Consider the following 25,413-nt stretch of genomic DNA (forward strand, 5'->3'; position numbering starts at 1 on the left):
TTTCAACAAGCATTTGAGGGCTTACTCTAGAGGGCAAAGCACTCTGAGGCATTGGAGATTCAACAGTGAATAAAACAAAGTTTTACTCTCATAGAACTTACATTCAGATGAGAGAGACAGACAGTAAACACCCAATGAAGCTGAAATGAATATATTTAAAATGTCAAGTGGCAACAAGTGCTATGAAGAAAAATAAAGCAAGATAAGGGAATGGGAAGTTAGACCTTAGGTGGAAAAACAAGAGAACCAGTCAGCCATTCACAGAACTGGGATATGGTCTCTCTAAGCTGAGGGACTAGCAAATGCTAGAGGCAGGAAGTAAGGATACCTCTTCAGAAACTTCAAGAAGGACTGTTGTGACTGAAAGAGGGTGAGGTGGCAAGGAGAAGAGTGGCAGGAAATGATGTTGGAAAAGCATGCAGGGCTCTGGTTAGGCGGTAGGGTGTGTTCCAGTTGCAGCAGGAGGCCGGGGTGGGCTTCAATTGTAGGGAGCGATGATGCCTAGTGTACCTTCAGAAGGATCATTGTGGCGAATAGACTGTAGGTAGAGCCAGGTGGATGAAGAAGTCAGTTAGGAAGCTGAGGTGGCATGGATGCCAGCAGTCATGGTGGAGATGCTAAAAAGGACTAGATTTGGGATAGATTTGGAAATGGGTTGGATGTGGGGTAGAAGGGAAAGATTTCTTGTCATGTCTCCAAGATTTTTGGCCAGAGCAATGTTTATTCCATATCCTGAGCTTGAGGAATGGCTAGTCTTTGTTTTTAGGAGTGCAAGGGAGTTCCGTTTTGGAAGAATTTTAAGTGTGAGAGGCCTAACAGGCATCCACATGGAGATGTCTAGGAGGCAGTTAATTGGAAATATAAATTGGAGAGTCATCAGCTTACTTGGAGCCTTGCTCTGGGTAAAATCACTTAGAAGGTAGGAGCAAATGGAAGCGCTCCTGTGCCCTGAGCATGAGATGGAGGGAGGAATCAGTGCTGCCAGAGCTCCAGTAACTCGGGGCTGGGAATTGATGGGATTTGGCCTTGGGATTTAGATGGGTACCCCTGACGTGAGTGACTAGGTAAAAAAGCCCAGTTGGAATAGGTGCAGGTGAGATGAAGACTCACAGACAAGGAGTCTAGACAGCCCTTTTGAGGTTTTTTTGCTAATAAGGAACAAAGAAATGATATGGTAGCTGAAAGGAGATAGTGGGTCAAGCGAGGGTTTTTTTTTTTTTATTTTATTTTATGATGGATAATGCAGTGCGCTGATGCAGGGGTTCAGTAGCAAGCTTACTATGTGCCAGGTATTATACAAAGTGCTTTCCTGTCTTACCTCATTTATCCCCCCTTGCAGGTGTATTGTGGTCCCTGCTTCACTGGGGCGCGAGGTAACTTGCTCAGGCATACAGCTAGATTGCTGGAAAGTTGTGGAGCCAGAATTTGATCCCAGGTCTGTGCTCTTAATCTTCTGCTGAAAGATTATAGAATTTAAAGTATATTCTGATTCTGATTGTGGGAAGATAACATAGCCATTACTCTGACCTGCCTTTAAAAAATAGTGGTAGACCAGGTCTCCTTACATTGTGATTCTGTGTCTGTGGCATCCAAAGACCATTGATGTGAGTATACACATACAGGGAAGAATGAGTTGACTTTGTGGAGTTTCTGGGATTTTTGTTTTGTTTTGTTTTGTTTTGTTTTGTTTTGTTTTGAGACAGAGTCTCACTTTGTTGCCCAGTCTAGAGTGAGTGCTGTGGCATCAGCCTAGCTCACAGCAACCTCAAACTCCTGGGCTAAAGCAATCCTGCTGCCTCAGCCTCCCGAGCAGCTGGGACTACAGGCATGCGCCACCATGCCCGGCTAATTTTTTGTATGTATATATTTTAGTTGGTCAATTAATTTCTTTCTATTTTTAGTAGAGACAGGGTCTCACTCAGGCTGGTTTTGAACTCCTAACCTCGAGCAATCCACCCGCCTCAGCCTCCCAGAGTGCTAGGATTACAGGCGTGAGCCACAGCGCCCGGCCGAGTTTCTGTTTTTTAATATATGAAGTGAAGCTTGCAGACCTTTTTATCTTTTTTTGCTCAAATTTTAAGTTTTTCAACAAGTGGTTATCTGAAGCCTGCTATGTACAGGCCAGTTTTTTTGTCACATTGTAAAACCAGGAACTACTACTGTAGTCGTGCAAATGAATAGTTGCCACGGTATTAATTACCACATCTCACCGTTCCTTCTGCTTTTGTTATCCAGGCCTGTAAGAAGGTTGGTAACAAATGTTCTGTCATAGTATTTGCCCTAAGCAAATGCTTCTAGCTTTATATCCTGAGATTAGTGGTAACACCTCCCTAAGCTGACCTCTAACCCTTCCAGTCCATCCTGAACATTACCCAGGAGACTTGTCTCTTGTCTGACTCAAGAGCCTTTTGCAGCTCTCCTCTGATCACTCTTTTTTTTTTTTTTTTTTTTTTTTCTTGAGACAGAGTCTCGCTTTGTTGCCCAGGCTAGAGTGAGTGCCATGGCGTCAGCCTAGCTCACAGCAACCTCAAACTCCTGGGCTCAAGCGATCCTGCTGCCTCAGCCTCCCGAGTAGCTGGGACTACAGACCTGCGCCACCATGCCTGGCTAATATTTTCTATATGTATTAGTTGGCCAATTAATTTCTTTCTATTTATAGTAGAGACGGGGTCTCGCTCTTGCTCAGGCTGATTTCGAACTCCTGACCTCGAGCAATCCACCCGCCTCAGCCTCCCAGAGTGCTAGGATTACAGGCGTGAGCCACAGCGCCCGGCCCCCTCTGATCACTCTTAAGGTAAAGTGCAGGCATCTTAATAACATGGTCACAACCTCTTGAGCTTTCATCAAATTTCAATGGGGTTTATGACCTCTCAGGGGTTAAACACTGCTCTGGTAGGTTCTATTCCCCTGATACATTTTGATAATGTTTTGTTTCATTGATCTTTGTATGGATATCTCGTTTCCACACTGAGACTTTTAGACTCTGATGGGAAAGCCTTTTTATTTTATTCCTAGCCCCTATATTGTCTAGCAAAGTGCTGGATAAGTATTAGGTAAATCTCACACTGAAAGAAGGTGTGTGTGTGTATAAATGTTTCTGATATTCATGTATAGGGAAATTCTGACAAGCAGGCAAAAAGCCTAGCAAACTTTTTTTCATTGTAGCCCTGAAATGTGTAGACTTTTTTTTGCTTATAAATGTGCAGTGAATCCAGTTTTACACACACTGAACATAGTGAGCCCCAGAATGGTCCCTTATCAAGAACATTATGTTCTTAGCACAGTAGAGTTCAGTAGACCAGCTAACCAGGTGGCAGTTAGCCACTTACATTTAAATATCAGGAAAGAGGCCGGGCACGGTGGCTCACACCTGTAATCCTAGCACTCTGGGAGGCCGAGGTGAGCGGATTGCTCGAGGTCAGGAGTTTGAAACCAGCCTGAGCAAGAGCGAGACCCCGTCTCTACTATAAATAGAAAGAAATTAATTGGCCAACTAATATATATATAGAAAAAATTAGCCGGGCATGGTGGCACATGCCTGTAGTCCCAGCTACTCGGGAGGCTGAGGCAGAAGGATGACCTGAGCCCAGGAGTTTGAAGTTGCTGTGAGCTAGGCTGACACCACAGCACTCACTCTGGCCTGGGCAACAAAGTGAGACTCTGTCTCAAAAATAATAATAATAAATAAATATCAGGAAAGATTAAATGAACCACTCTATAATTTATAAAATTTTGTAATTCTTAATTTCTACTAGCTGTTACTATTCTCCAAACTTTCTTTTTAATCAATTTTTGAGTGAAAATTAAAATTTGCAGGTCAGAAAAAAATGAATTAAAAGTTAACAGTCTACTTTAGGAACTTTCTAGATTATAGACTTCTTCAAGATTTAGCTAAATAAAGGTTAGCAGTCTTTAACTGTCCTATGCCAGATTAGTATACCATTTACCAATCTTTACTTTTCCTTCTGACAAAGGGTTTAAAATACTCTCTGAGCTAAACCTAGGATGTTAGAGCTCAAAGGGACTTGGGGACCAATTAGGTGACCTTAGATGTTGCAGAGCGGTGGTCCATGAGCAGAATCTGGCCCACAGATTTGACCAGAGGAAAGGAGTGACTGTCCCTTTAGATTGGACGTATGTTCTCCAGCTCACCTCAGTTATTCATGCTCCCTGTTGTTTTAAGCCAGTCATTAAAGAAATTTGCAAACTCTTGCCATCTTCTCACTAATTTTTATTTTGTACTGTAGAAAATATAGTTGTTTCTTAAGCTATATTATGTATCATTTGTCTTAACACATAATGGTTTGTTGTGGTTATTTTTAAATGATAAATTTTTTTTTTTTTTTTTTTTGAGACAGAGTCTCGCTTTCTTGCCTAGGCTAGAGTGAGTGCCGTGGCGTCAGCCTAGCTCACAGCAACCTCAAACTCCTGGGCTCAAGCAATCCTCCTGCCTCAGCCTCCCGAGTAGCTGGGACTACAGGCACAAGCCACCATGCCCGGCTGATTTTATATATATATATATATATATATATTATTTGGCCAATTAATTTCTTTCTATTTTTATGGTAGAGACGGGGTCTCACTCAGGCTGGTTTTGAACTCCTGACCTTGAGCAGTCCGCCCGCCTCGGCCTCCCAGAGTGCTAGGATTACAGGCGTGAGCCACAGCGCCCGGCCTAAAATGATAAATATTTTTAAAAGTTTCTCAGTTTAAATTTCTAATTTGGCAAATTAATAGCTATAACTCACATAAACAAAGGTTCTTTGAGGTCTTCAGTCATTTTTAAGAATATAAAAGGGTTTTGAGACCCAAAACGTCTGAAAACTGCTGTGCAAATGGAATAAATACTTATTGTAATGATTTAGTATATGGTATAGTTATTATGATGTTTATATATATTCCAACTCCTACTTGGAATGATTCTAAACTGCCTAGTAGATATTGGCCAATCCAAAGTTTTTCATTTTTTAAAACTGTTTCTGGTTTAATGGATGGTGTTATGGGCTACATTATGTTTCCCCCCTCCAATTCATATATTGAAGCCCTAACTCCCAGTATCTCAGAATGTGACTGATAGGGCCTTTATTATTTTTTATTCCCTGCCAACTATGTAAAGCAGTGTATAGGCAGGGCCTTTACAGGGGTTGTCAAGTTAAAATGAAGCTGTTAGGGTGGGTCCTAATCCAATCTGATGGGTTTCCTTAAAGAAGGGAAGTCTGTGCCAGGCAGGGTAGTTCATGAATGTAATCTCTCAGCACTTTGGGAGACTGAGATGGGAGGATCACTTGAGACCAAGTGAGACCAGCCTGGGCAACATAGTGAGACACACCCCCAACAACCACACAAATAGAAAAATTAGCTGGGTGTGGTGGCATACACCTATAGTCCCAGCTGCTCTGGAGGCTAAGGCAGGAGAATTGCTTGAGTCCAGGAGTTTGAGGTTGCAGTGAGCTATGGTCAATGCCACTGTACTCTAGCCTGGACAACAGAGTGAACCCCTGTCTTAAAAAAAAAAAAAAAGATGGGAGGGAAATCTGGACACATAAAAAGACACCAGAGATGCGTATATACAGAAAAAAAACTCTGAGGACCCAATGAGAAGGTGCCATCTGCAAGCCACGGGGAGATGCCTCAAGAAACTAAACCTGCTGACACCTTGATCTTGGACTTCTAGTCCCTGAGCTGTGAGAAATAAATTTCTATTGTTTAGGCCACCCAGTCTGTGGGTGGCAGCCCTAGCAAACTCATGCAGATGCTAAGTGAGACATCTTAAGAAGCTTACTACAGTAGGTAAGGATGTATACCAAGATGTTAACAGATGTTATCTCTGGGTATAAGAATTGTGGGTAATTTTTCCCCTTTCTATATTTCTAATCTCTTTTACCATGATCCCATGTTACCTGTATAACAAAACAATTTAGGAATTACTTCAACCACCCTCTAGGCAAGGTCCTACCTCAGGGCCTTTGCATTTCCCATTTCCTCTATTTAGAAGACTCTTCCTCTAGATGTCCATAAGCGGTGCTCCTTCACCTTCTTCAGAGCTTCAGTTATATGGCACCTCATCTCAATAAGGGTCAAGAATTCTATGAGTGGGAATCTCACTTAATGGCGTTTCCTGAATGACTAATTTTAAATGGTCTTTGTTTTTAATGTTACTAAAACTTGTTCAGACTGTCAAATGAACAGTGGCAAAATGTAACAACTTCCATAGCTAAGCCCTTCATTACTGAATGGAAATTGCACATGTGACCTTTATTTTACATTGTTCTTTTAGCAAGATAAGAAAAAAATGTGTTACTTTCTTGTTAGGTATTTAAATGTCAGGCTAGACTATTTCTAGCAGGACTGTTCCTCTTGTAAACTTAAGCAAAAAACTTCCTTGTGGTTGAAATATTACTTTTTCATTTAACAATCAGATCCAATGTTCTAATATAAGCTCATTGCTGTTAGTTTCAAAATAGGTAGTAAATTCAAGTTTTTGTTTTTGTTTTTTGAGTCAGGGTCTCCCTCTGTTGCCCAGGCTAGAGTGCAGTGGCATCATCATAGCTCACTGCAACCTGAAACTTCTGGGCTCAAGTGATCCTCCTGCTTTAGCCTCCCGAGTAGCTAAGAGTAGCTGGAACTATAGGTGTGTCCACCACTCCTGGTTAATTTTTCTATTTTTAATAGAAACAAAGCCTTGCTCATGCTGGTCGTGAACTCCTGAGCTCAAGTGATCCTGCTACATCGGCCTCGCAGAGTGCTAGGATTACAGGTGTGAGCCACCACGCCCAGCCTATATTTTTCTGATGTTTAATTTTTACTAAAGAAGTAGGGGCCAGGCACGGTGGCTCACGCCTGTAATCCTAGCACTCTGCAAGGCCGAGGTGGGAGGATCACTTGAGCTCAGGAGTTTGAGACCAGCCTGAGCAAGAGCAAGACCCATCTCTACTAAAAATAGGGGAAAAAATTAGCCCAGTGTGGTGGTTTGCACCTTGTAGTCCCAGCTACTTGGGAGGCTGAGGCAAAAGGATCGCTTGAACCCAGCCAGGAGTTTGAGTTGCTGTGAGCTAGGTTGACACCACGGCACTCACCCTAGCCTGGGCAACAAAGCAAGACTATGTCTCAAAAAAAAGAAGGAAAAGTAGGGTAAAATATTTTATGAGTAATTAATCCTATATTTCCAACAAACATTTCTATTGGATTAGATACTCAGTTTCTTAAAAACAAAGCATGAGGCTGGGTGCAGCGGCTCACGCCTGTAATCCTAGCACTCTGGGAGGCCGAAGCGGGCAGATTGCTCGAGGTCAGGAGTTCGAAACCAGCCTGAGCAAGAGTGAGACCCCGTCTCTACTATAAATAGAAAGAAATTAATTAGCCAACTAATACATATAGAAAAAATTAGCCGGGCATGGTGGCGCATGCCTGTAGTTCCAGCTACTTGGGAGGCTGAGGCAGCAGGATCGCTTGAGCCCAGGAGTTTGAGGTTGCTGTGAGCTAGGCTGATGCCATGGCACTCACTCTAGCCTGGGCAACAAAGTGAGACTCTGTCTCAAACAAAACAAAAAAAACAAAACATGCAAAGCCCACATAAACAATTGAACCAAAGAAATACGGAAGTTAGTTCAATTTATTTTATTTTAGTTTTGAGACAGAGTCTCACTTTGTTGCCCAGGCTAGAGTGAGTGCTGTGGCGTCAGCTTAGCTCACAGCAACCTCAAACTCCTGGGCCCAAGCGATCCTCCTGCCTCAGCCTCCCGAGTAGCTAGGACTACAGGCATGCGCCACCATGCCCGGCTAATTTTTTCTATATGTTTTTAGTTGGCCAATTAATTTCTTTCTATTTTAGTAGATAGAGATGGGGTCTCCCTCTTGCTCGGGCTGGTTTTGAACTACTGACCTTGAGCGATCCTGCCCGCCTCAGCCTCCCAGAGTGCTAGGATTACAGGCGTGAGCCACCACACCCTGCCTCAATTTATTTTAGGTTAGTATTTGGAACCTGAATCCAAGTACCTCGGATATTCATCAGCCTTTCTATCAATGTGATTCTGTGCTCTTTTGATACTCGTTTTTATTAATGTAGGCTTATAAGTTAACCAATAGTAATACACAGTGACTTTTTTCCCTAGCCAAATTAGTTTGGATTATTAGAGGTTTATATTAGGTTATTCAATATGAGGTGTCTGATTTTGAGTCAAAAATGTAGTTTATATCTCAAACAAAAAGCAGTACAATTAATCAAAATATGTTCCTAAACTGTCAACACAGTTTTGCCATCTTACCGATAGCTTGTTTGTGCCAGCAGCAAAGAAGCCTGGAAAGCAAGTGGCGATGAAATCGCGAAAGGCGTTTTCCACAGCTTGTTGAGAATTGAACACTTTCCCTTGCAAGAAGTGGTCCAAAGCCTGGAAGAAGTGGTAGTCAATTTGTGCAAGGTCTGCTGAATATGGTGGATGATAGAGTTTCCAAGTTCAGCCTCTGTAGTTTGAGCAGCATCGTTTATGCAACATGTTGTGGAGCGTTGTCTTACAAGAGGATTGGCCTGTCTCTGTTGATCAGTCTGAACTGCTTAATCACAAGCATCCTCCTCATTTCATCTAATTGGTTGCAGTAGACACCACTGTAAAGGATTAACCAGATTTCATGAAGCTGCAGTGGATAATACCAGCACTGGACCACCAGACACCATTAGCTATTTTTAATGAGTATTCAGTTTTGGACTGTGTCTTGGCACTTCATCTTTATCCAACCCTTGTGCCAAACACTTGAAATTGTTGAAAACGATCCATTTTTCATCACACGGGATAATACTGTATCAGGGATCCTCAAACTACAGCCCCACGATCCATTTTTCATTACACATGACAATACTGTATCAGGGATCCTCAAACTACAGCCCTGAGCCACATGCAGCCCGCAGAGGACATTCATCCTGCCCACTGGGTGTTTTTGCTGCTGGCTGCCTGTCTTGCTTAGCAGCCGACTCATCCCGGGCCCACAGTGCGCATGTGTGGAATGTGCGCCGCACTCTCCAGTGGCCCTCCAACGGTCTGAGGAACAGTGAACTGGCCCCCTGTTTAAAAAATTTGAGGACCCCTGCAAGTGTGTAGAAATGGTTTGGCTTTATGTCATGACAGCAAAGAAAGACAAGCTTTGAGAGGATCTTTCTTCTGACTCTTTAATTCATGTGGAACCCATCTATCCAGCTTCTTTACCTTGCCAATTTGTCTCAAATAGTCCAATATTGTTAGAATAGTAATGTCAAACCTTGCTGGTAATTCACTAGGTTGAGATAGATTCGATTCCACTACAGCTTTCAGCTTATCATTATCTGTGTTGGTCTCTGGTTGCCCACATGGCTCATTTTCGAGATTAAAATCACTGGAACTTCTCAAACCATGGATGTTCTGTGCATTCATTAGCCACATCCTCCCCAAACACTTTGTCGCTGTTTGGAGCTGTCTGCACAGCATTGGTTCCATGATGGAACTCCTGTTCAAAAATAACACAAAGTTTTGACTTACCTCGGTTTCACAAAATTTGCCCCCCCCAAAATTGAAAGATAATCACAAACCAAACTATGCATTTGAAAGTATGAGGATGTACTATCACAATAAAAATAAGAAGTGTCAGAGATATCAACTGTCAAACTTAGTACTTAAGGAAATCAGACATTTCATACTTAATAACAGTGTTCTTTCTGAACAAAAGTATCATGCCTATAATATCAGAAACATCTTTCCATTTTGTTCTCTAGAGGAGATAATCCACTATAGCTGAATAATAACAGTTGGCTGTTTGGTGGATGAAAAATGCCAGTGTTTTCCAAAAGAGCAGTTCACATGTGTTTTCAAGTTTTTGCTGTTTCAGGTCCCACATATACTACTATTTAATATTTTTCTTCAATCAGCTGATTCTTTAGCTTACAATATTTTAAAAGGAAACTTTTGCCATCATTGCAAATGGGAAGTTAGTATGATATTACTTGCTCTACCTAAGTAGGTCATTCTTAAAAATAAATATGTAATGGTAAAATGAAGTGTTAACCACATACCTTCTTAAAGCCACTAACAACTCTATCCTTCCAGTTACTCAGACCAAAACCCTGGGAGTTGTAGTTGACTCCTTTCTCTCACATCTCCCAGTCAACCTGACAGCAAATCTTGGCAGCTCATACCTTCAAATACCTACAATTGTGCCACCTCTGACCACCTTCACTGCTCTCGTCCTGGTCCAAGCCAGCATTCTCTTTTGCCAGGATTTTTGCAGTAGCCTCTTAGCCACTCTGCCCTTGCTTCCTTCACTCTGTCCCTCACGAAGCAGTTAAAGGGATCCTGTTAAAAACAAGTCAGCCAGTCTGAGCAAGAGTAAGACCCCATCTCTACAAAAAAATAGAAAAATTGGCCAGGTGTGATGGAGTGCCTGTAGTCCCTGCTGTTCAGGTGGCTGAGGCAGGAGGACTGCTTGAGCCCAGGAGTTTGAGGTTGCAGTGAGCTATGATAAGGCCATTGCACTCTAGCCTGGGTAACAGAGTGAGACACTGTCTCAAAAGAAAATTAAAAAAACAAGTCAGAGCCTGTCACTCAATAACTGTTGGCATCCTTAATCTCCTACTACTCTCTAATCTTAATTTGCTTTGAGCTAACTTGGCATCTTGCTGTTCTTTCTCAGTCTAATCAAGGGCCTAACTTAGGGCCTTTGCACTTGCTGTCCCTCTGCTTCAGAGACTCCCCTCAGCTATCCATCAGTCAAGCTTCCTTACCTTTAGGTCTCTAGTCATGACACCTGATCACAGTAGCCCCTTCCCTATTACTCCCTGCTTCAGAACACCATGATCTGTCATATAATTTACATATTTATTTTGTCGATTATGTCTCTCCCACGAGAATGTGAGCTCCACAAAGGCAGGCATTTTTGTTTTGTTTACTGCTTCTTCCTCAGTGCCTCGAAAAGTGCCTGACGTTTATTCAATTCAGTTAATTCAATCAGAATAAATATCTTATTGAATAATGGCATGTATCCTATGCTTTGGGAAATGCTGACACATACTGGGAATACCTTCCACAGTCTTAGGTCCCTCCAGTGGGCCTCTCTTCAGTTCCTTGGTAAGTCCTACTTGCCTCTCCGAGTCTGGTCAGTTGGGGGCTCAGCATTCAAGGCAAAGAAAACTTGAAAATTGTCTGGATCCTTCCAGAGAAAATAATGTAAATGCCAGGGGAAGTCAAGGAGGAAGAAGAGGCAGGCAGGACTGGTTGGGAGAGCAACCCTAGGAGAGATGCTCTGTGCCCAAGCACAGGAGGAAAGTCAGTCCCCCTTCCCTCCCACAGCCCCATCCCCTGTCTGGCCCAGTTACCTAGGCTCTGTTTGAGATGTTTTGTGTGTTGCTTTCATGAGCTACTTGCCAGGCTTTGGGTTTTTTGGAAACACATCAGAGAAACAGATACCCTCTTCTAGCTTTTTTACAAGAGAGAAACTATAGCTTAAATAATTGAAAAATAATTAAAGATTGCATCCTTGACACCTTCAGTTGACCCTTAGGTTATTAAGAGAACACCATTTTTATGTGACATATCCATGGTGACTATTCCTACTAATGTTTAAGAATCAGTCCAACAAATGAGCATACCCTTAGCCTCTTCTTTTCCAAGATACTTTTGTTAGCACTTGATAGTTTTCTTCTCACAAGTTGATCCAAAGTCATCAACATTTAGACATTTAAACCCTTTAAGAGGCTTGTCAAAGGGGTGGGGGTGGGAGTCTTTGAGTTGGTTATCTAGCCCTGATCATTTCACTGTCACAGAACTGTGTCCCCATTCCCTCTGGTTGTATTGATCGATTGCCGATGGCTTTATAAGTGGCAAGTTTGAGTTGTGACAATTTGCAACGATTTTTATTTTTTTTGCATGTTAGCATCTTTATTCCCAGAGAGTGATAATGAGCAGCTAGCTCTAGGCTTACAAGTTCCCCTGGAGTTGCTAGTATCTTGAATTTCTTTCCATTTATTTTAGGAGTAAAAGTCCCTCGCAATTTCCGACTGTTGGAAGAACTCGAAGAAGGCCAGAAAGGAGTAGGAGATGGCACAGTTAGCTGGGGTCTAGAAGATGACGAAGACATGACACTTACAAGATGGACAGGGATGATAATTGGGCCTCCAAGAGTAAGCGTCAAGCTACGACTATAAATATCAATGTCTTAAATTCACTGTGCCTCCTTTTAAAAAAATATTAGCCTTATCACGGAAAAAAGCTCACGAATGGTATATTTTCTGAAATGTGGCTATTCTTTTTTGACCAGTTTCAGTTTATATATTTGAACCTCCTCTGATGCTGTTTAATCCCTCTAAATGGTAAGCAAAAACCTATTTAGACTCTAGTGTGAATTTACACAATGTAGACAGTGAGGGTTGAGGTCATTGCACCCTTAGGTGTAGTTTAGACCTAACTCTAGGCTTATCAAATAACCAAGCTCCAGGTATAGCTAGCATTCCTGAAGCCAGTCTCCCGAAGAACTTCGGAAAGCCTTCACAGTTGTGGTTTTTATTCACTGCCTCTCAGGTTTGCCCAGTACCTGTATCCTGATTAATTGGGCCATTCAGCAAAGGTTTATTGCCAGCCTGTCAGCTCTGTTTCAGGCACTGTTAGGCCCAGAGGCCTTTGTGAAGACCAAGACAATAGGGATGGGAGAAGTGACCTCACCTAGAACTTCATGATTTGTGATAGTTCCCAGTCTTGCTAATGGCAGCTAACCTTTTTTGAGGGTATGGAGTAAAAACTCAAGAAATGTCATTTAATTTTCACAGTTCCCTATCTTTAGGTGTTCCTATTGTTTAATTGCATTCCATTTTACAGATGAGGAAACAGACTCAGAGGAGTGAAGTCATTTGCCCAGTCACATAGTTGATAACTCCCAAACCAGCTCAATCTGACCCCAGAGCCTGTGCTCTTAACCTCTATGCCACATTATCTCCCTCTTGTTTACATTTTGAGTTTCATTCATTACCATTATAGAATTATCTGGAGCGTAAAGTAGTAACTTAATATAAGAGTCAAGACATAGATTCCCATCATGTGACACACTCCAGATAAGCAGTAGGAGATTCTGCCTGAATGTAGCAGGACCTGTCCTGTGTCTGCTTATGCTTAAGGATGACGGCATTCATTCATTCTTTCGGCTGCGTGCAAGGCTCTGCACTAGGGCTGTGGGAAAGAAAGACATGTAGGGTGTGGCCTGTGTGGAACAGGGAAGAGCGACGTGTTAAGTGTTGAGACACTCCAATGTTCATCTTAGATGTTCATCAGCACTCATGGTGAATGACTTGCTTTGCTTCTTCAGTCATTTTTTGGCCATATAGTTTTTTGGGATTTTTAAAAAATGTATCCATTCAATCTGTTTTTATTCATTTCTTTATCCTTTTTTTCCTACAAAACCAGAATTTTCTGTATCTATTAAATACTTGGGAAAACCCAATCCCAATCTAGAAATTCTATTTCTCCATGAAAATAAATTTCTTTGCTGTCTCTGAAAGTCCATTATATGCTGATGTCTTCTTCACTGCATTTCTTTTCTTCCTAAGAATGGTTTAGGTTTCTAGAGGATGAGAACTATTCTTCCCTCCTCTGTATTCCCCAGAGTATCTGAAAATGACTTAGAATGGAATAGTTATTCAGTAGATTTAATCAACTGATTTACGGCAGCTGGCATATTAAGAATTGAGGCCGAGGCAGGCGGATTGCTCGAGGTCAGGAGTTCAAAACCAGCCTGAGCAAGAGTGAGACCCCATCGTACTATAAATAGAAAGAAATTAATTGGCCAACTAATATATATAGAAAAAATTAGCCGGGCATGGTGGTGCATGCCTGTAGTCCCAGCTACTGGGGAGGCTGAGGCAGTAGGATTGCTTGAGCCCAGGAGATTGAGGTTGCTGTAAGCTTGGCTAATGACCCAGCACTCACTCTAGCCTGGGCAACAGAGTGAGACTCTGTCTCAAAAAAAAAAAAAAAAAGAATTGAACCCATGTACAGCATTGTGAATACACTAAATGCCTCTGAATTGTGCACTTAAGAAAACACATTATTCTGTCTGAATTTGCAGGGCTAAGAATAAAGATTTTTTTTCAAAAAAAATAAAGCATAACAAAAAAATAAACACATGAAACAATGAATCAGTAAGTTCTGTTGGAAATATTCTATTTCACCTAAAACAACTTGGACTACCCTGAATTTCAGTTTATCTCTTTATAAATGGGGCTAAGTTTTAATGGGTAGCTACAGTATGCCATGTGTTTTCCATATATTCTGTTTTTTAATGACAACTTTATTGAGATAGAATTCACGCTTTTAAAGTGTGTAGTTCAGTGGTTTTTGTCAAATTCAGAATTGTACAACCATCACTAATTTCAGAACATTTTTATCACACCCCAAAAGAAACCCCTTACCCATTAGAGTCCTTTCCTATCCTGCCTACCACCCCCACCCCCATTTCCCATCCTTGACAATCACTAATCTTTCTATCTAGCTCAGCGAATTTGCCTCTTCTGGGCATTGCATATAAGTGGAATCATACAATATGTCGTCTTTTGTGACTGGCTTCCTTTGCTTAGCATACTTTTTTCAAGGTTCATCCATGTTATAGTATCTGTCAGTACTTTGTGGCTGAAAAATATTCATTATCTGGATATACCATATTTTGTTTATACATTCATAGTTGATGGACATTGGGTTGTTTCTACCTTTTGGCTACTATGAATAATACTGCTAGGAACATTTGTGTAGAGGTTTTTGTGTGGACATATATTCTAGGAGTGGAATTGCTGGATCATGTGGTACCTCTGTGTTTTAACATTTTGAGGAATTGCCAAACTGTTTTTCAAAGTGGCTGTATATACCATTTTACATTCCACTGGCAATGCATGAGGGTTCCAGTTTCACCATATCCTCAACAACACTTGTTATGTTTGGATTACCCTGGTTCTCCAAGGTTAAAAACAAAGTCGTAAAAGGAACTATCAGCTTCTAGGTGCTTCCTGTGACCAATCTATTTTATGATTAGCATATAAGGTATATGCTGTGCAACTGGAATATCCACATAATTATTAAAGCATCTAAATAGAGCACTTGAGTAACTCATCTCCCTATTATATTTTTGTTATGTTTTACTCAAAAGAAAATCTTACATCAAAATTTTAGGAGTATATACCATCTGATCCAGCAGTTCTGCTAGGAATTTACTGTCCAGTTTTTCTTGAATGTATTGCCCAAAGGCAGTATACAGAATTATTTCATGCAGCATTGTCAGTATTTGCAAAATATTGGAAACAACCTCAGTATCTTTCAATAGACCATATTATGTACTGTTTAGTAGCTGTTGAAAAGAATGAGACAAATTTATGTGTGCTGAAATGGAGTGATCTCCATGATACTTAAGAAGTAAGTTACAAAGCAATACGCAGAGTATGCTGCCATTTGGGTAGGGGAAATGGGGGGAGAGGAAGAGGTCATATGTACACTTGTGCTTTTGTGTGCTTTCAGTACCTTTGGAAGATCATAAAAGAAGCTGGTGACAATGGTTGCCTTCTTCAGAAGAGAGTTGGCTGGCTGGGGCCAGGGTAGAAAAGAAACTTAGTTTTTACCATACACCCATGTGTACTCTTTGAGTGTGTTTTAATCATGTGTGTTAGCTATTTAAATACTCTCCCCCCGCCCCATTTTTAAATAGAAAAAGAAGTCCTCCAAACATAAAAGCTTCCTATCCAAGTATTCCTTGCACAGTTATTTCTGACTATCCATAGCGTTATACATGGAATATTTCTTTCTTTTTCTTTTTCTTCTTTTTTTTTTGAGGCTCAGAGCAAAAACTCTTTTTTTTTTTTTTTGAGACAGAGTCTCGCTTTGTTGTCCAGGCTAGAGTGAGTGCCGTGGCGTCAGCCTAGCTCACAGCAACCTCAAACTCCTGGGCTCAAGCCATCCTTCTGCCTCAGCCTCCCCAGTAGCTGGGACTACAGGCATGCACCACCATGCCCGGCTAATTTTTTCTATATGTATTAGTTGGCCAATTAATTTCTTTCTATTTATAGTAGAGACAGGGTCTCGCTCTTGCTCAGGCTGGTTTCGAACTCCTGACCTTGAGCAATCCACCTGCCTCTGCCTCCAGAGTGCTAAGATTGAGACAGAGTCTTGCTCTGATGCCTGGGCTAGAGTACTATGGTGTCAGCCTAGCTTATAGCAACCTCAAACTCTTGGGCTCAAGGAATCTCCTACCTCAGCCTCCAAGAGTAGCTGGGACTACAGGCACATGCCACCACACCCACCTAATTTTTTTCTACTTTTAGTAGAAATGGGTTCTCACTCTTGCTCAGGCTGGTCTCAAACTCCTGACCTCAAGTGATCCTCCCTCCTCGGCCTCCCAGAGTGCTAAGATTATAGGCGTGAGCCACCACACCCGGCCTACGTGGAGTATTTCTACTTGACCACAGAAGTGCTGAGTAGTCAGGTTGTAAAGCAGGGTTTCTCAGCATGATTGACCCCAGTCAGGATGGATTTTTTCTTTGTTGTAAGGGAGCTGTCCTGGGCATTATAGGGTATTTAGCCACATCCATGACCTCTACGCACTAGATTCCAGTAGCAGCCCTGCCCCAGTCATGACAATGAATGCCTCCAGACAATGTTTAATCCTCCCTCTCCCCAGTAGGGGAGGGCAAACATTGCCCTGGTTTAGAAGCAGTGTTATGCCTCTGGGTTTCTCTAAGGTAGTGTTTTTATGTGTGGGTTGAGCCCCCGTGTGTGTTTATACACATACCCAAAAGTAGTGTACCCATGCTTAAAAAGGACAAAACATAGTCACAGGAATGTATGAAGTAAAAAGAAAGTAATCCTTTCTCTAATTCCTTATGCTTCCCACAGAATTAAAACTGTTAAGTTTGTGTATAATATGTTTCTACCTGCTTTTGCTGTGGGTATGTAAACATAAATACATATTTTTCATAAGAAAAATGGGACCTTGCTATGCATAATGTTCTGCAACTTCATTTCTTTTACTTAATAGATGGTGGACATCTTTCTGTATCAGTACATATTAACCTCTTTTTAAAAAGCTTTCAGTTATATGACTGATAAATGAATATACTCTTTTAAAATTTTTCAGCAACAGGCCAGGTGGTGTGGTGGCTGACGCCTGTAATCCTAGCACTTTGAGAGGCTAAGGCAGGAGGATTGCTTGAGCTCAGGAGTTCAAGAGCAGCCTGAGCAAGAACAAGACCTGTCTCTACAGAAAAATTACCTGGGTGTGGTGGCACTTGCTTGTGGTCCCAGCTACTTGGGAGGCTAAGGCAGGAGGATTGCTTGAGCACAGGAGTGTGGGGTTGCAGTGAGCTATGATGACTCCACTGTACTCTAGCTGGGGCAACAGAGTGAGACTCTGTCTTAAAAAAAAATAATTTAAACAATAGAGATTATGTAGAATAAGAAATTAACTTAGTTCCCCTTAACTCTGTGTCAGTCAGGAAAAGAGAAATCTTACCAGGTATTTCTGTTTTCCCCCTGGTTTCTTTAGTATAATTGACAAAAATCAAGGTCTACAACGTGATGATTTGATATATGTACACATTGTGTAATAATTACCACAATCAAATTAATCAACACATTCACCTCCACACATGGTTACCGCACATGTGTATGTGTCTGTCGTCTATCTTGTGAAGACATTTAAGATCTACTCTTTTAGTAAGTTTCAAGTAAACGATCTAGTTTTATTTATTTATTTATTTATTTTTGACAGAGTCTCGCTTTGTTGTCCAGGCTAGAGTGAGTGCTGTGGCGTCAGCCTAGCTCACAGCAACCTCAAACTCCTGGGCTCAAGCGATCCTCCTGCCTCAGCCTCCCGAGTCGCTGGGACTACAGGCATGCGCCACCATGCCCAGCTAATTTTTTCTATTTGGTAGAAACTGGGTCTCGCTCTTACTCAGGCTGGTCTTGAACTCCTGAGCTTAAATGATCCTCCGCCTCAGCCTCCCAGAGTGCTAGGATTACATGCATGAGCCACCGCACCTGTCCCATCCAGTATTATTAACTGTAGTCACCATGCTGTACATTAGATTACCAGAAGTTATAACTGAAAGTTTGTGCCCTTTGACCAGTATCTCCCTGTTCCCCCACAGCCCAGCACCTGGCAACCACGTTCTACTCTGTGCTTCTGAGTTTAACTTTTAGATTCCACATATAAATGAGATTATACAGTTGTATAATGTCCTCCGGTTTCATCCATGTTGTCGTGAATGGCAAGATTTCTTTTTGATTTATGGCTGAGTAATATTCTGTTGTGTGTATATATATATACACCATATTGTCTTTATCCATCCATCCATTGACAGACACTTAGGTTGTTTCCATATCTTTTTTTTTTTTTTTTTTTGAGACAGAGTCTTGCTTTGTTGCCCAGGCTAGAGTGAGTGCCATGGCGCCAGCCTAGCTCACAACACCTCAAACTCCTGGGTTCAAGCAATCCTTCTGCCTCAGCCTCCCCAGTAGCTGGGACTACAGGCATGCGCCACCATGCCCAGCTAACTTTTTCTATATATTTTTAGTTGTCTGACTAATTTATTTTCTATTTTTAGTAGAGACAGGGTCTCGCTCTTGCTCAGGCTGGTCTTGAACTCCTGACCACGAGTGATCCTCCCTCTTTGGCCTCCCAGAGTGCTAGGATTACAGACGTGAGCCACCATGCCCGGCCTTTTTTTTTTTTTTTTTTTTTTTTTTTTGAGACAGAGTCTCACTCTGTTGCCCTGGCTGGAGTGCTGTGGTGCTGTGGCATCAGTCTAGCTCACAGCAACCTCAAACTCCTGGGCTCAAGCAATCTTCCTATCTCAGCCTCCTGAGTAGCTGGGACTACAGGCATGAGCCACCATGCCCGGCTAATTTTTTCTATATATTTTTAGTTGGCCAATTAATTTTTTTCTATTTTTTAGTAGAGACGGTGACTCACTCTTGGTCAGGCTGGTTTCGAACCCCTGACCTCAAGTGATCCTCTCTCCTTGGCCTCCCAGAGTGTTAGGATTACAGGCGTGAGCCACCTCGCCCTGCTTCCACATCTTAACTATTGTGAATTAATGTTACATTGAGCATGGAAGTGCAGATACCTCTTCAAGATACTGATTTTATTTCCTTTGGTTATATTATATCCAATACTAGACAACAGAGATAATTTAATATAGGAAGTTGATCAGATAGGTGTTGGACTGAAAAAGCGAAAATTGCACAGTCTGCAAACACAGAGATAATGTTGCAGAAAACAATACCACCCCGGCTGTCAGAACACAGAGGCGCTTGGAGGAAAGGTGCCCTCTGCTGCTGCTGGTCCCTGCGTGGTAGGTGCGAGGCTGATGGGGGTTTGGGGACCCGCGGGACCCGGAGTGCTGGAGTCCAGAACCAGCTGCCAAGGTGAGGAGCTCATGCTGGGGTGGCACTGACAAGAATAGCAAGCAAATAGGAAGGAGCATGTGCCACCTTTTTATTTTATGTTAGGAGCTTCTGGTTAATTTGACAAGTCAGTCCTTAGGTTGTAGAATATTTGGGTGGCACTAGGACTTAATCAGAGAAATGAATACTTAATATTGCCTAGAGATGGGTCCTGTGCTGACTTAGATGGATACCGTGAGTAGTAGGAAGAGGGAGAGTCTGCACAAGGGATAATTGTGTCTTGCCACGGCGGAGGGGTGTGTGCCGGTGCTGGTTTGCAAGCTCCAAACCCACCTTTCTCTGCTGTGCTTTGGAAACTGGGGCTGGGATTCTGCACACTACATTTTTCCTTCCTCAGCTGGCTTCCTGTCAAGGTTCCACCAGTCAGGGACATAGGAGAGCGCCTGAAAGGCAAGGGGAGGAGAAGGGATTTCCTCCATCCTGTTTGCTGTTTGTTCTGTCTGCGCCACTCTGGTAACAGCCCTTTATCCTGGCATCAGCAGTGGGCTCCAGCCTCTAGCTTTTTTGGGGCATTCACAGAACCAGCCTCATCGCACCATTCCCCCCCCCCCTGCCATACTAGCAGCAACCAAGCAGTGCCCTCTCCTCAAAGGTCTGAGTTCAACTCTTGGGACCTCTTCCTTAGTCTGATAAAGTCCAGCCCTTCCCTTCATTCCCCAGCCTTAACGGTTTCCATCCTGCTTCCTGTAGTTTGTTCTTCTGTGTTAACTTCAGTTACCTTTTGCTCTTTCAGTCTCCTGACACCTGTTTAACAATTCCCCCTATTAAATTCTGTGTTGTAATTTAGTGTGGTGTCTTTTTTCCCTGAATTATCTCTAACTGCCGTATCTCCATTCTAACTGATCAGCATTCTAACGTAGCATGTGCCCACATTGTGCATTAAATGTATTTTATATGTAACTAAGTAAGATTTGGATTGAGTAGCAGCAGTTGACTAGTTGACCTAATGCTACCTTTTTATATATTTAGATCTTGTAATTTTCTTTGTATATTTTTATAGGTAATACCTTATTCCTTTTCTCATATTTTATATATTTTTAAAATAAATCTTATTATATAATACTTTTGAGATTTACAGAAAAGTTGCAAAGATAGTACAGAAAGTTTCCATATACCCTCCCTACCCTTGTCTCCCCTATTGTTAGCACCTTATATTGTTATGGTACATTTGTCATAACCAATGGACCAATATTGATCGGTACATTATTATTAACTAAAGTCCGTACTTTATTCACGTATTCTTAGTTTTCACCTTATGTCTGTTTTCTCAGAATCCCATCAAAGATACCACATTACATTTAGTGGTCATATCTTGGGCTCGTTGTGGCTATGACAATTTCTCAGGTTTTTTTCTTAGTTTTGGTGCCTCTGACCATTTTGAGCAGTACCGATCAAGTGTTTTATAGAATATCTCTTTGTTGGACTTTCGTGTTTTTATTATGAACAGACTAGGCTTATAGATACACACATACATATATTTTAAGGCCCAGGAAAAGTTTGCTCTGGGCCTGTACTGCCTAATGGATGGTATAGCCTGTGTGACACAAATATGCCCAGAGTTGGAAGAAGATGTATGACTGCTTTTATCAGTGGTACATAATCTGCATCCTACGGTGTTTACCAAGTGCTGTGTCTTGGCAGTATTTCTGTGGGGGAGTGGGCCTTTGAAAAGGCTACGAAGTATCCAGTTATATGAATGTGCCATATTTATTTTACTGTTGCAGACATTGCTTCCCATTACTGTGCAAGTATGAGTCCATCTGTAATTCCTAGAAATGGCCTCACTGGTCTGAGCATGTCTGTTTCTCATCTTGATAGGCATTGCCAAGTTGCCCCATGAAACTTAAACCATATCAACAAAGTAGAAAGTGTTTGTTTCATGATCAAATAATGAATCTTAACAGTAGTGTTCTTCAGGCTGGGTACAGTAGCTCACACCTGTGATCCTAGCACTCTGGGAGGCTGAGGCTAGTGGATCACTCAAGGTCAGGAGTTTGAAACCAGCCTGAGCAAGAGTGGGACCCCATCTCTACTGAAAAAATAGAAATTAATTGGCAAACTAAAAATATATATAGAAAAAAGTTAGCCGGGCGTGGTGGTGCATGTCTGTAGTCCCAGCTACTTGGGAGGCTGAGGCAGGAGGATTGCTTGAGCTCAGGAGTTTGAGGTTGCTGTGAGCTAGGCTGACGCCATGGCACTCTAGCCCGGGCAACAGAGTGAGACTCTGTCTCAAAAAAAAAGAGGAAGAAGAGTAGTGTTCCTCACAGAGACAGAATGTTCCAGCAATTCTCTTTCAGGCACAGCACATTTTGATGAACCATTTTTAGCAGGTCCATGGAGCATCAATGAACAAAATAAACAAAGAAAACCCTGTACCCTGTTTTCTACTAAAGGAAGTCTAGCTTGGGACTTTTAAATGACCCTTCAGGTGTGTCTTTGTGATCACTTGACATGGGGCGTTTTTTGTTGTTGTTGTTTTATACTGTGTTCCAGTAAAATTGCCAGTTGAATATCAGTGTTCAGAAATTTGATAGTTTGGCCACAAAACTTGCTGCCAGATTACTGAATTGGTATGTGGAAGCCTCCAAAATTATGTTACCAAAGATTTTTAAGACTGTGATTTTAGTAATTACTGTGAGCCCATGCACCCCAAAAGACTTTTTTATATAAGATCTTCTCTCTTTGAATTGTGTGGTAAAACCATGGGAGCATGAATACTGGGCACACTTAGAGATGAATTTGGGATCCAGTCAGTCAGCAGATACTTAATGAGTATGTAGTTGTTGGTGGAGACTGTGCTAGGTGCTCAGGATAGACCTTTCATAGTATTTTCTATAAATCTGTATATAAGTCATACCCTTGTTTGTTTCCTACTTGTTCTGTTTACTGAGGCAATTTTCTTTCTCTTTTTTTTGTTTTTGAGACAGAGTCTCGCTTTGTTGCCCAGGCTAGAGTGAGTGCCGTGGCATCAGCCAACCTGAAACTCCTGGGCTCAAGCAATCCTACTGCCTCAGCCTCCCAAGTAGCTGGGACTACAGGCATGTGCCACCATGCCCGGCTAATTTTTTTCTATATATGTTAGTTGGCCAATTAGTTTCTTTCTATTTATAGTAGAGATGGGGTCTCACTCTTGCTCAGGCTGGTCTTGAACTCCTGAGCAGGCCGCCTGCCTCAGCCTCCCAGAGTGCTAGGATTACAGGCGTGAGCCACCACGCCCAGCCTGAGGCAATTTTCTTTCTTTGAGGAAACACATTAATTGCAAGGAAGTATTCATTTTGTAAAAGAGTGAAGAGCACTATTTATTGCTTCAACAAACATCTGAGCGCCCCGTTGAGGCCCTGCCCTCGGCAGTCCAGTCCGCATGTAGTAAGGGAGGCTGATGTGTGGCTGAGTGCCAGTCTTCAGGTGGGGGGTTAGGAGGACTTGTGAGAGGGGAGCAGCTGGTGCAGGCCCCCAAGGCATGTTTGAAGAGGAGTGAGGAGGCCAGAGACACCTGGCATGGAGGGAGAAGGGTAAAAGGACAGGAGGTCAGGGCTGCACAGGTGGGGGGGGTAATTGGGCTTCCTCCTCACATCACTAGGAAGCCATTGGAGGTGTAAGCCAGCAGAGACAGCTTCTTCTGGTGTTAAGAGGTCAGTTGGGGAGTGAAGAGAAAGCAGGGACTTGGAGTTCAGAGGAAGTGGTAGTGATGAGGAACATGGATGGACGTGGGTCTCTTAGAGGTGGAAGCAGTGGGACCTTCTGACAGCCGGAAGGTAAGAGGTAGGTGGAATGGGACTGAGGCTGGCTGCTAGGTTGTTGCTTTAACTGGGTAGATGGTACCACCTACTAGAGAAGCGAGGGGAGGAGCAGGTTGAGTGTGGGTGGAGATCCAGGTTTGAGTTTGGTGTGGTTGTAGTTTGGGAGCCCTGTGGACGAGAGTTTCTGTGGGTTTACCATGAATGCCTTCTGGATCTAAAATATGTTGCAGATTTTTTTCAGGGATTTAAATCACATCCTCTGTGATATAGTCCCCCCTCAAAGACTGATAGGTGTCACTGTTAACACTGGAACAGTTAGTGAGGAAGGAGCACTGATGCCTGCGAGGGGAGCCCACAGGAGGGTGGCCCTTGCCCTCAAGCGGGCTACTCAGATGGGAGGCTGTCACCTTCAGGCATACATGATAACAGCATGACTTCACATAGGACAGCAAGTTAGGGAGTAGCTGGTATTGAACTGGGTATTCAGAGTGTGAGGTAGTTTGGGGTATGAAGGACCAGCCGGGCCATAGCAGTGTGTCTTGCTGCTCATCAGGTGGATGTTAAAGGTTATTGGCCTGGGGGATTGGACATTTTCAATGATTCTCAACACAGGCATAGTTGGCCTTTTAAGAAGGACTACTGTTTCCTATGCAGGCCTGGGATCCCCACCCACTAAATACCAGTAATCGCTCTGGTCATCATGACTACAAAACAAAACAAAGCAAAAGCCTGCAGGGAGGGCTGGAACCCAGGCTGGGATCCCTTACACAGTGCCCAGCCCAGAGTGGAGGAGAAGGGGCAGCAGCTCCAGGTCTGTACCCCAACCCCCTCCCAGTCTTAATTTTGGAGCTCTCCGAAGCAGTTGCCTGTTGAGTGCTTTGCACACAGTGGTATTTAATACATTGGCTGATGAGCCTAGCGTGAGTGATCTTTTAGTGTGGTTTCCTAGAATGAAGACTGCCTCCTGCACACCAGTCCCCAGAGAGTAGGACAGGGCTGCACAGTAGGGAAACTAACATAAAAACTGGTCTCTCTGATTGGACTTAACAATGCTAAGAACTTCAGTGATGCTAGCTTAAATGTTTTCTTTTTTTAGTTTCTTCAAGGCCCAGAATTCATATAAACTAGCATGGAAACTAGTTACTACTGTTTTAACCACGTAACAAATAGACTGTGCTATAAGCAGATGCACCAGTGCTACAGTCGGGAATAAATGGGGTTTCACAAGTTCTACCTTTTCGAATTCTTTGTTTGTAATTGCCTGACATCTTTGTACGCTTTTTTTTCCAGACAATTTATGAAAACCGAATATACAGCCTTAAAATAGAATGTGGACCTAAATACCCAGAAGCACCCCCCTTTGTAAGATTTGTAACAAAAATTAATATGAATGGAGTTAATAGTTCTAATGGAGTGGTAAGTTGTTCTTTCTGCCCCCACTGTTCCTCGGGGTTGAGAAATGCTTTGTAGTTATCAGGGACATTGGACTGGGCCCAATTCCATATGCTCCTTGATCATTTGATGAAAAATGTATCATGGTGCATGTGAGTGCAGATTTGGGGTGGGACCCTTTTCACAGTTGTATCTATCACTCATACAGCACTTCCTCTGAGCCAGCTCTGTGCTGGTCACTTTGAGATACGAGCTCATTCAGTCCTCATGATACCCGTTTGAGGTAGATATGAGGAAACTGAGTCACAGAGGTGAAAGATCTTGACCAGAACAACACCTTTACCTCCTGGGCCTTAATTGTGAACCACTGGTACATAACATTCTTTTCCTTGAGTGGCCTTGCTTTTTAAATTTATTTTTACTATGATTTCACAACTGTAAATGGAAACCAGTCCCACTCATCATAAGAAAGTAGTACTGGTAACAATAAATATTACCAAAGCAGAAGGTGCTAACAAATTCTTACTCATGTTATTTGCCAAAGGCTTTGAGCCTTTGAGACCTGCTTTCTTGTTCAAAGGGAAGATCAACAAGTGTTAAAGGGTGTAACTCTTATTAAAATCATGCCAAGCCTTTGTCTTTGAGATCTTCAGAAGACTTTAAAGAAAATTGAAAAGAGATGAGCCTTGTCACTGTGTATTCAGTGTTTAATGTTGTATCTGAGTTCTACGTAAAGTCCTGAACCCAAAATTCAACCCATGCTTTGGGGAATTTATTTTGGGAAACGTTGCACTAACCTGAGAGCCTTTGTCTCTGTGCAGGCCCCTGTC

At 42.4% G+C, this 25,413-nt stretch overlaps 1 protein-coding gene across 9 annotated transcripts in view; it reads left to right on the top strand.

Annotated features, from left to right (window-relative positions):
• UBE2V1 (ubiquitin conjugating enzyme E2 V1) overlaps window positions 1-25,413 on the top strand; it is a 38,164-nt gene that overhangs the window by 10,821 nt on the left and 1,930 nt on the right. For 2 of the 9 annotated variants that reach the window (XM_076010877.1, XM_012766158.3), the window contains exons 2-3: window positions 11,991-12,139; window positions 24,482-24,607. In XM_076010877.1, coding sequence (XP_075866992.1) covers window positions 11,991-12,139; window positions 24,482-24,607 — 275 coding nt within the window. Of the gene's footprint in view, window positions 1-1,339; window positions 1,436-7,831; window positions 7,967-8,250; window positions 8,418-11,990; window positions 12,140-23,845; window positions 24,003-24,481; window positions 24,608-25,413 lie in introns of those variants that run through there. The other 7 variants (XM_020281969.2, XM_076010873.1, XM_076010874.1 and 4 more) reach the window with 7 other exon arrangements.

The sequence above is a fragment of the Microcebus murinus genome, chromosome 16, assembly GCF_040939455.1.
Source record: "Microcebus murinus isolate Inina chromosome 16, M.murinus_Inina_mat1.0, whole genome shotgun sequence".
Taxonomy (NCBI): domain Eukaryota; kingdom Metazoa; phylum Chordata; class Mammalia; order Primates; family Cheirogaleidae; genus Microcebus; species Microcebus murinus.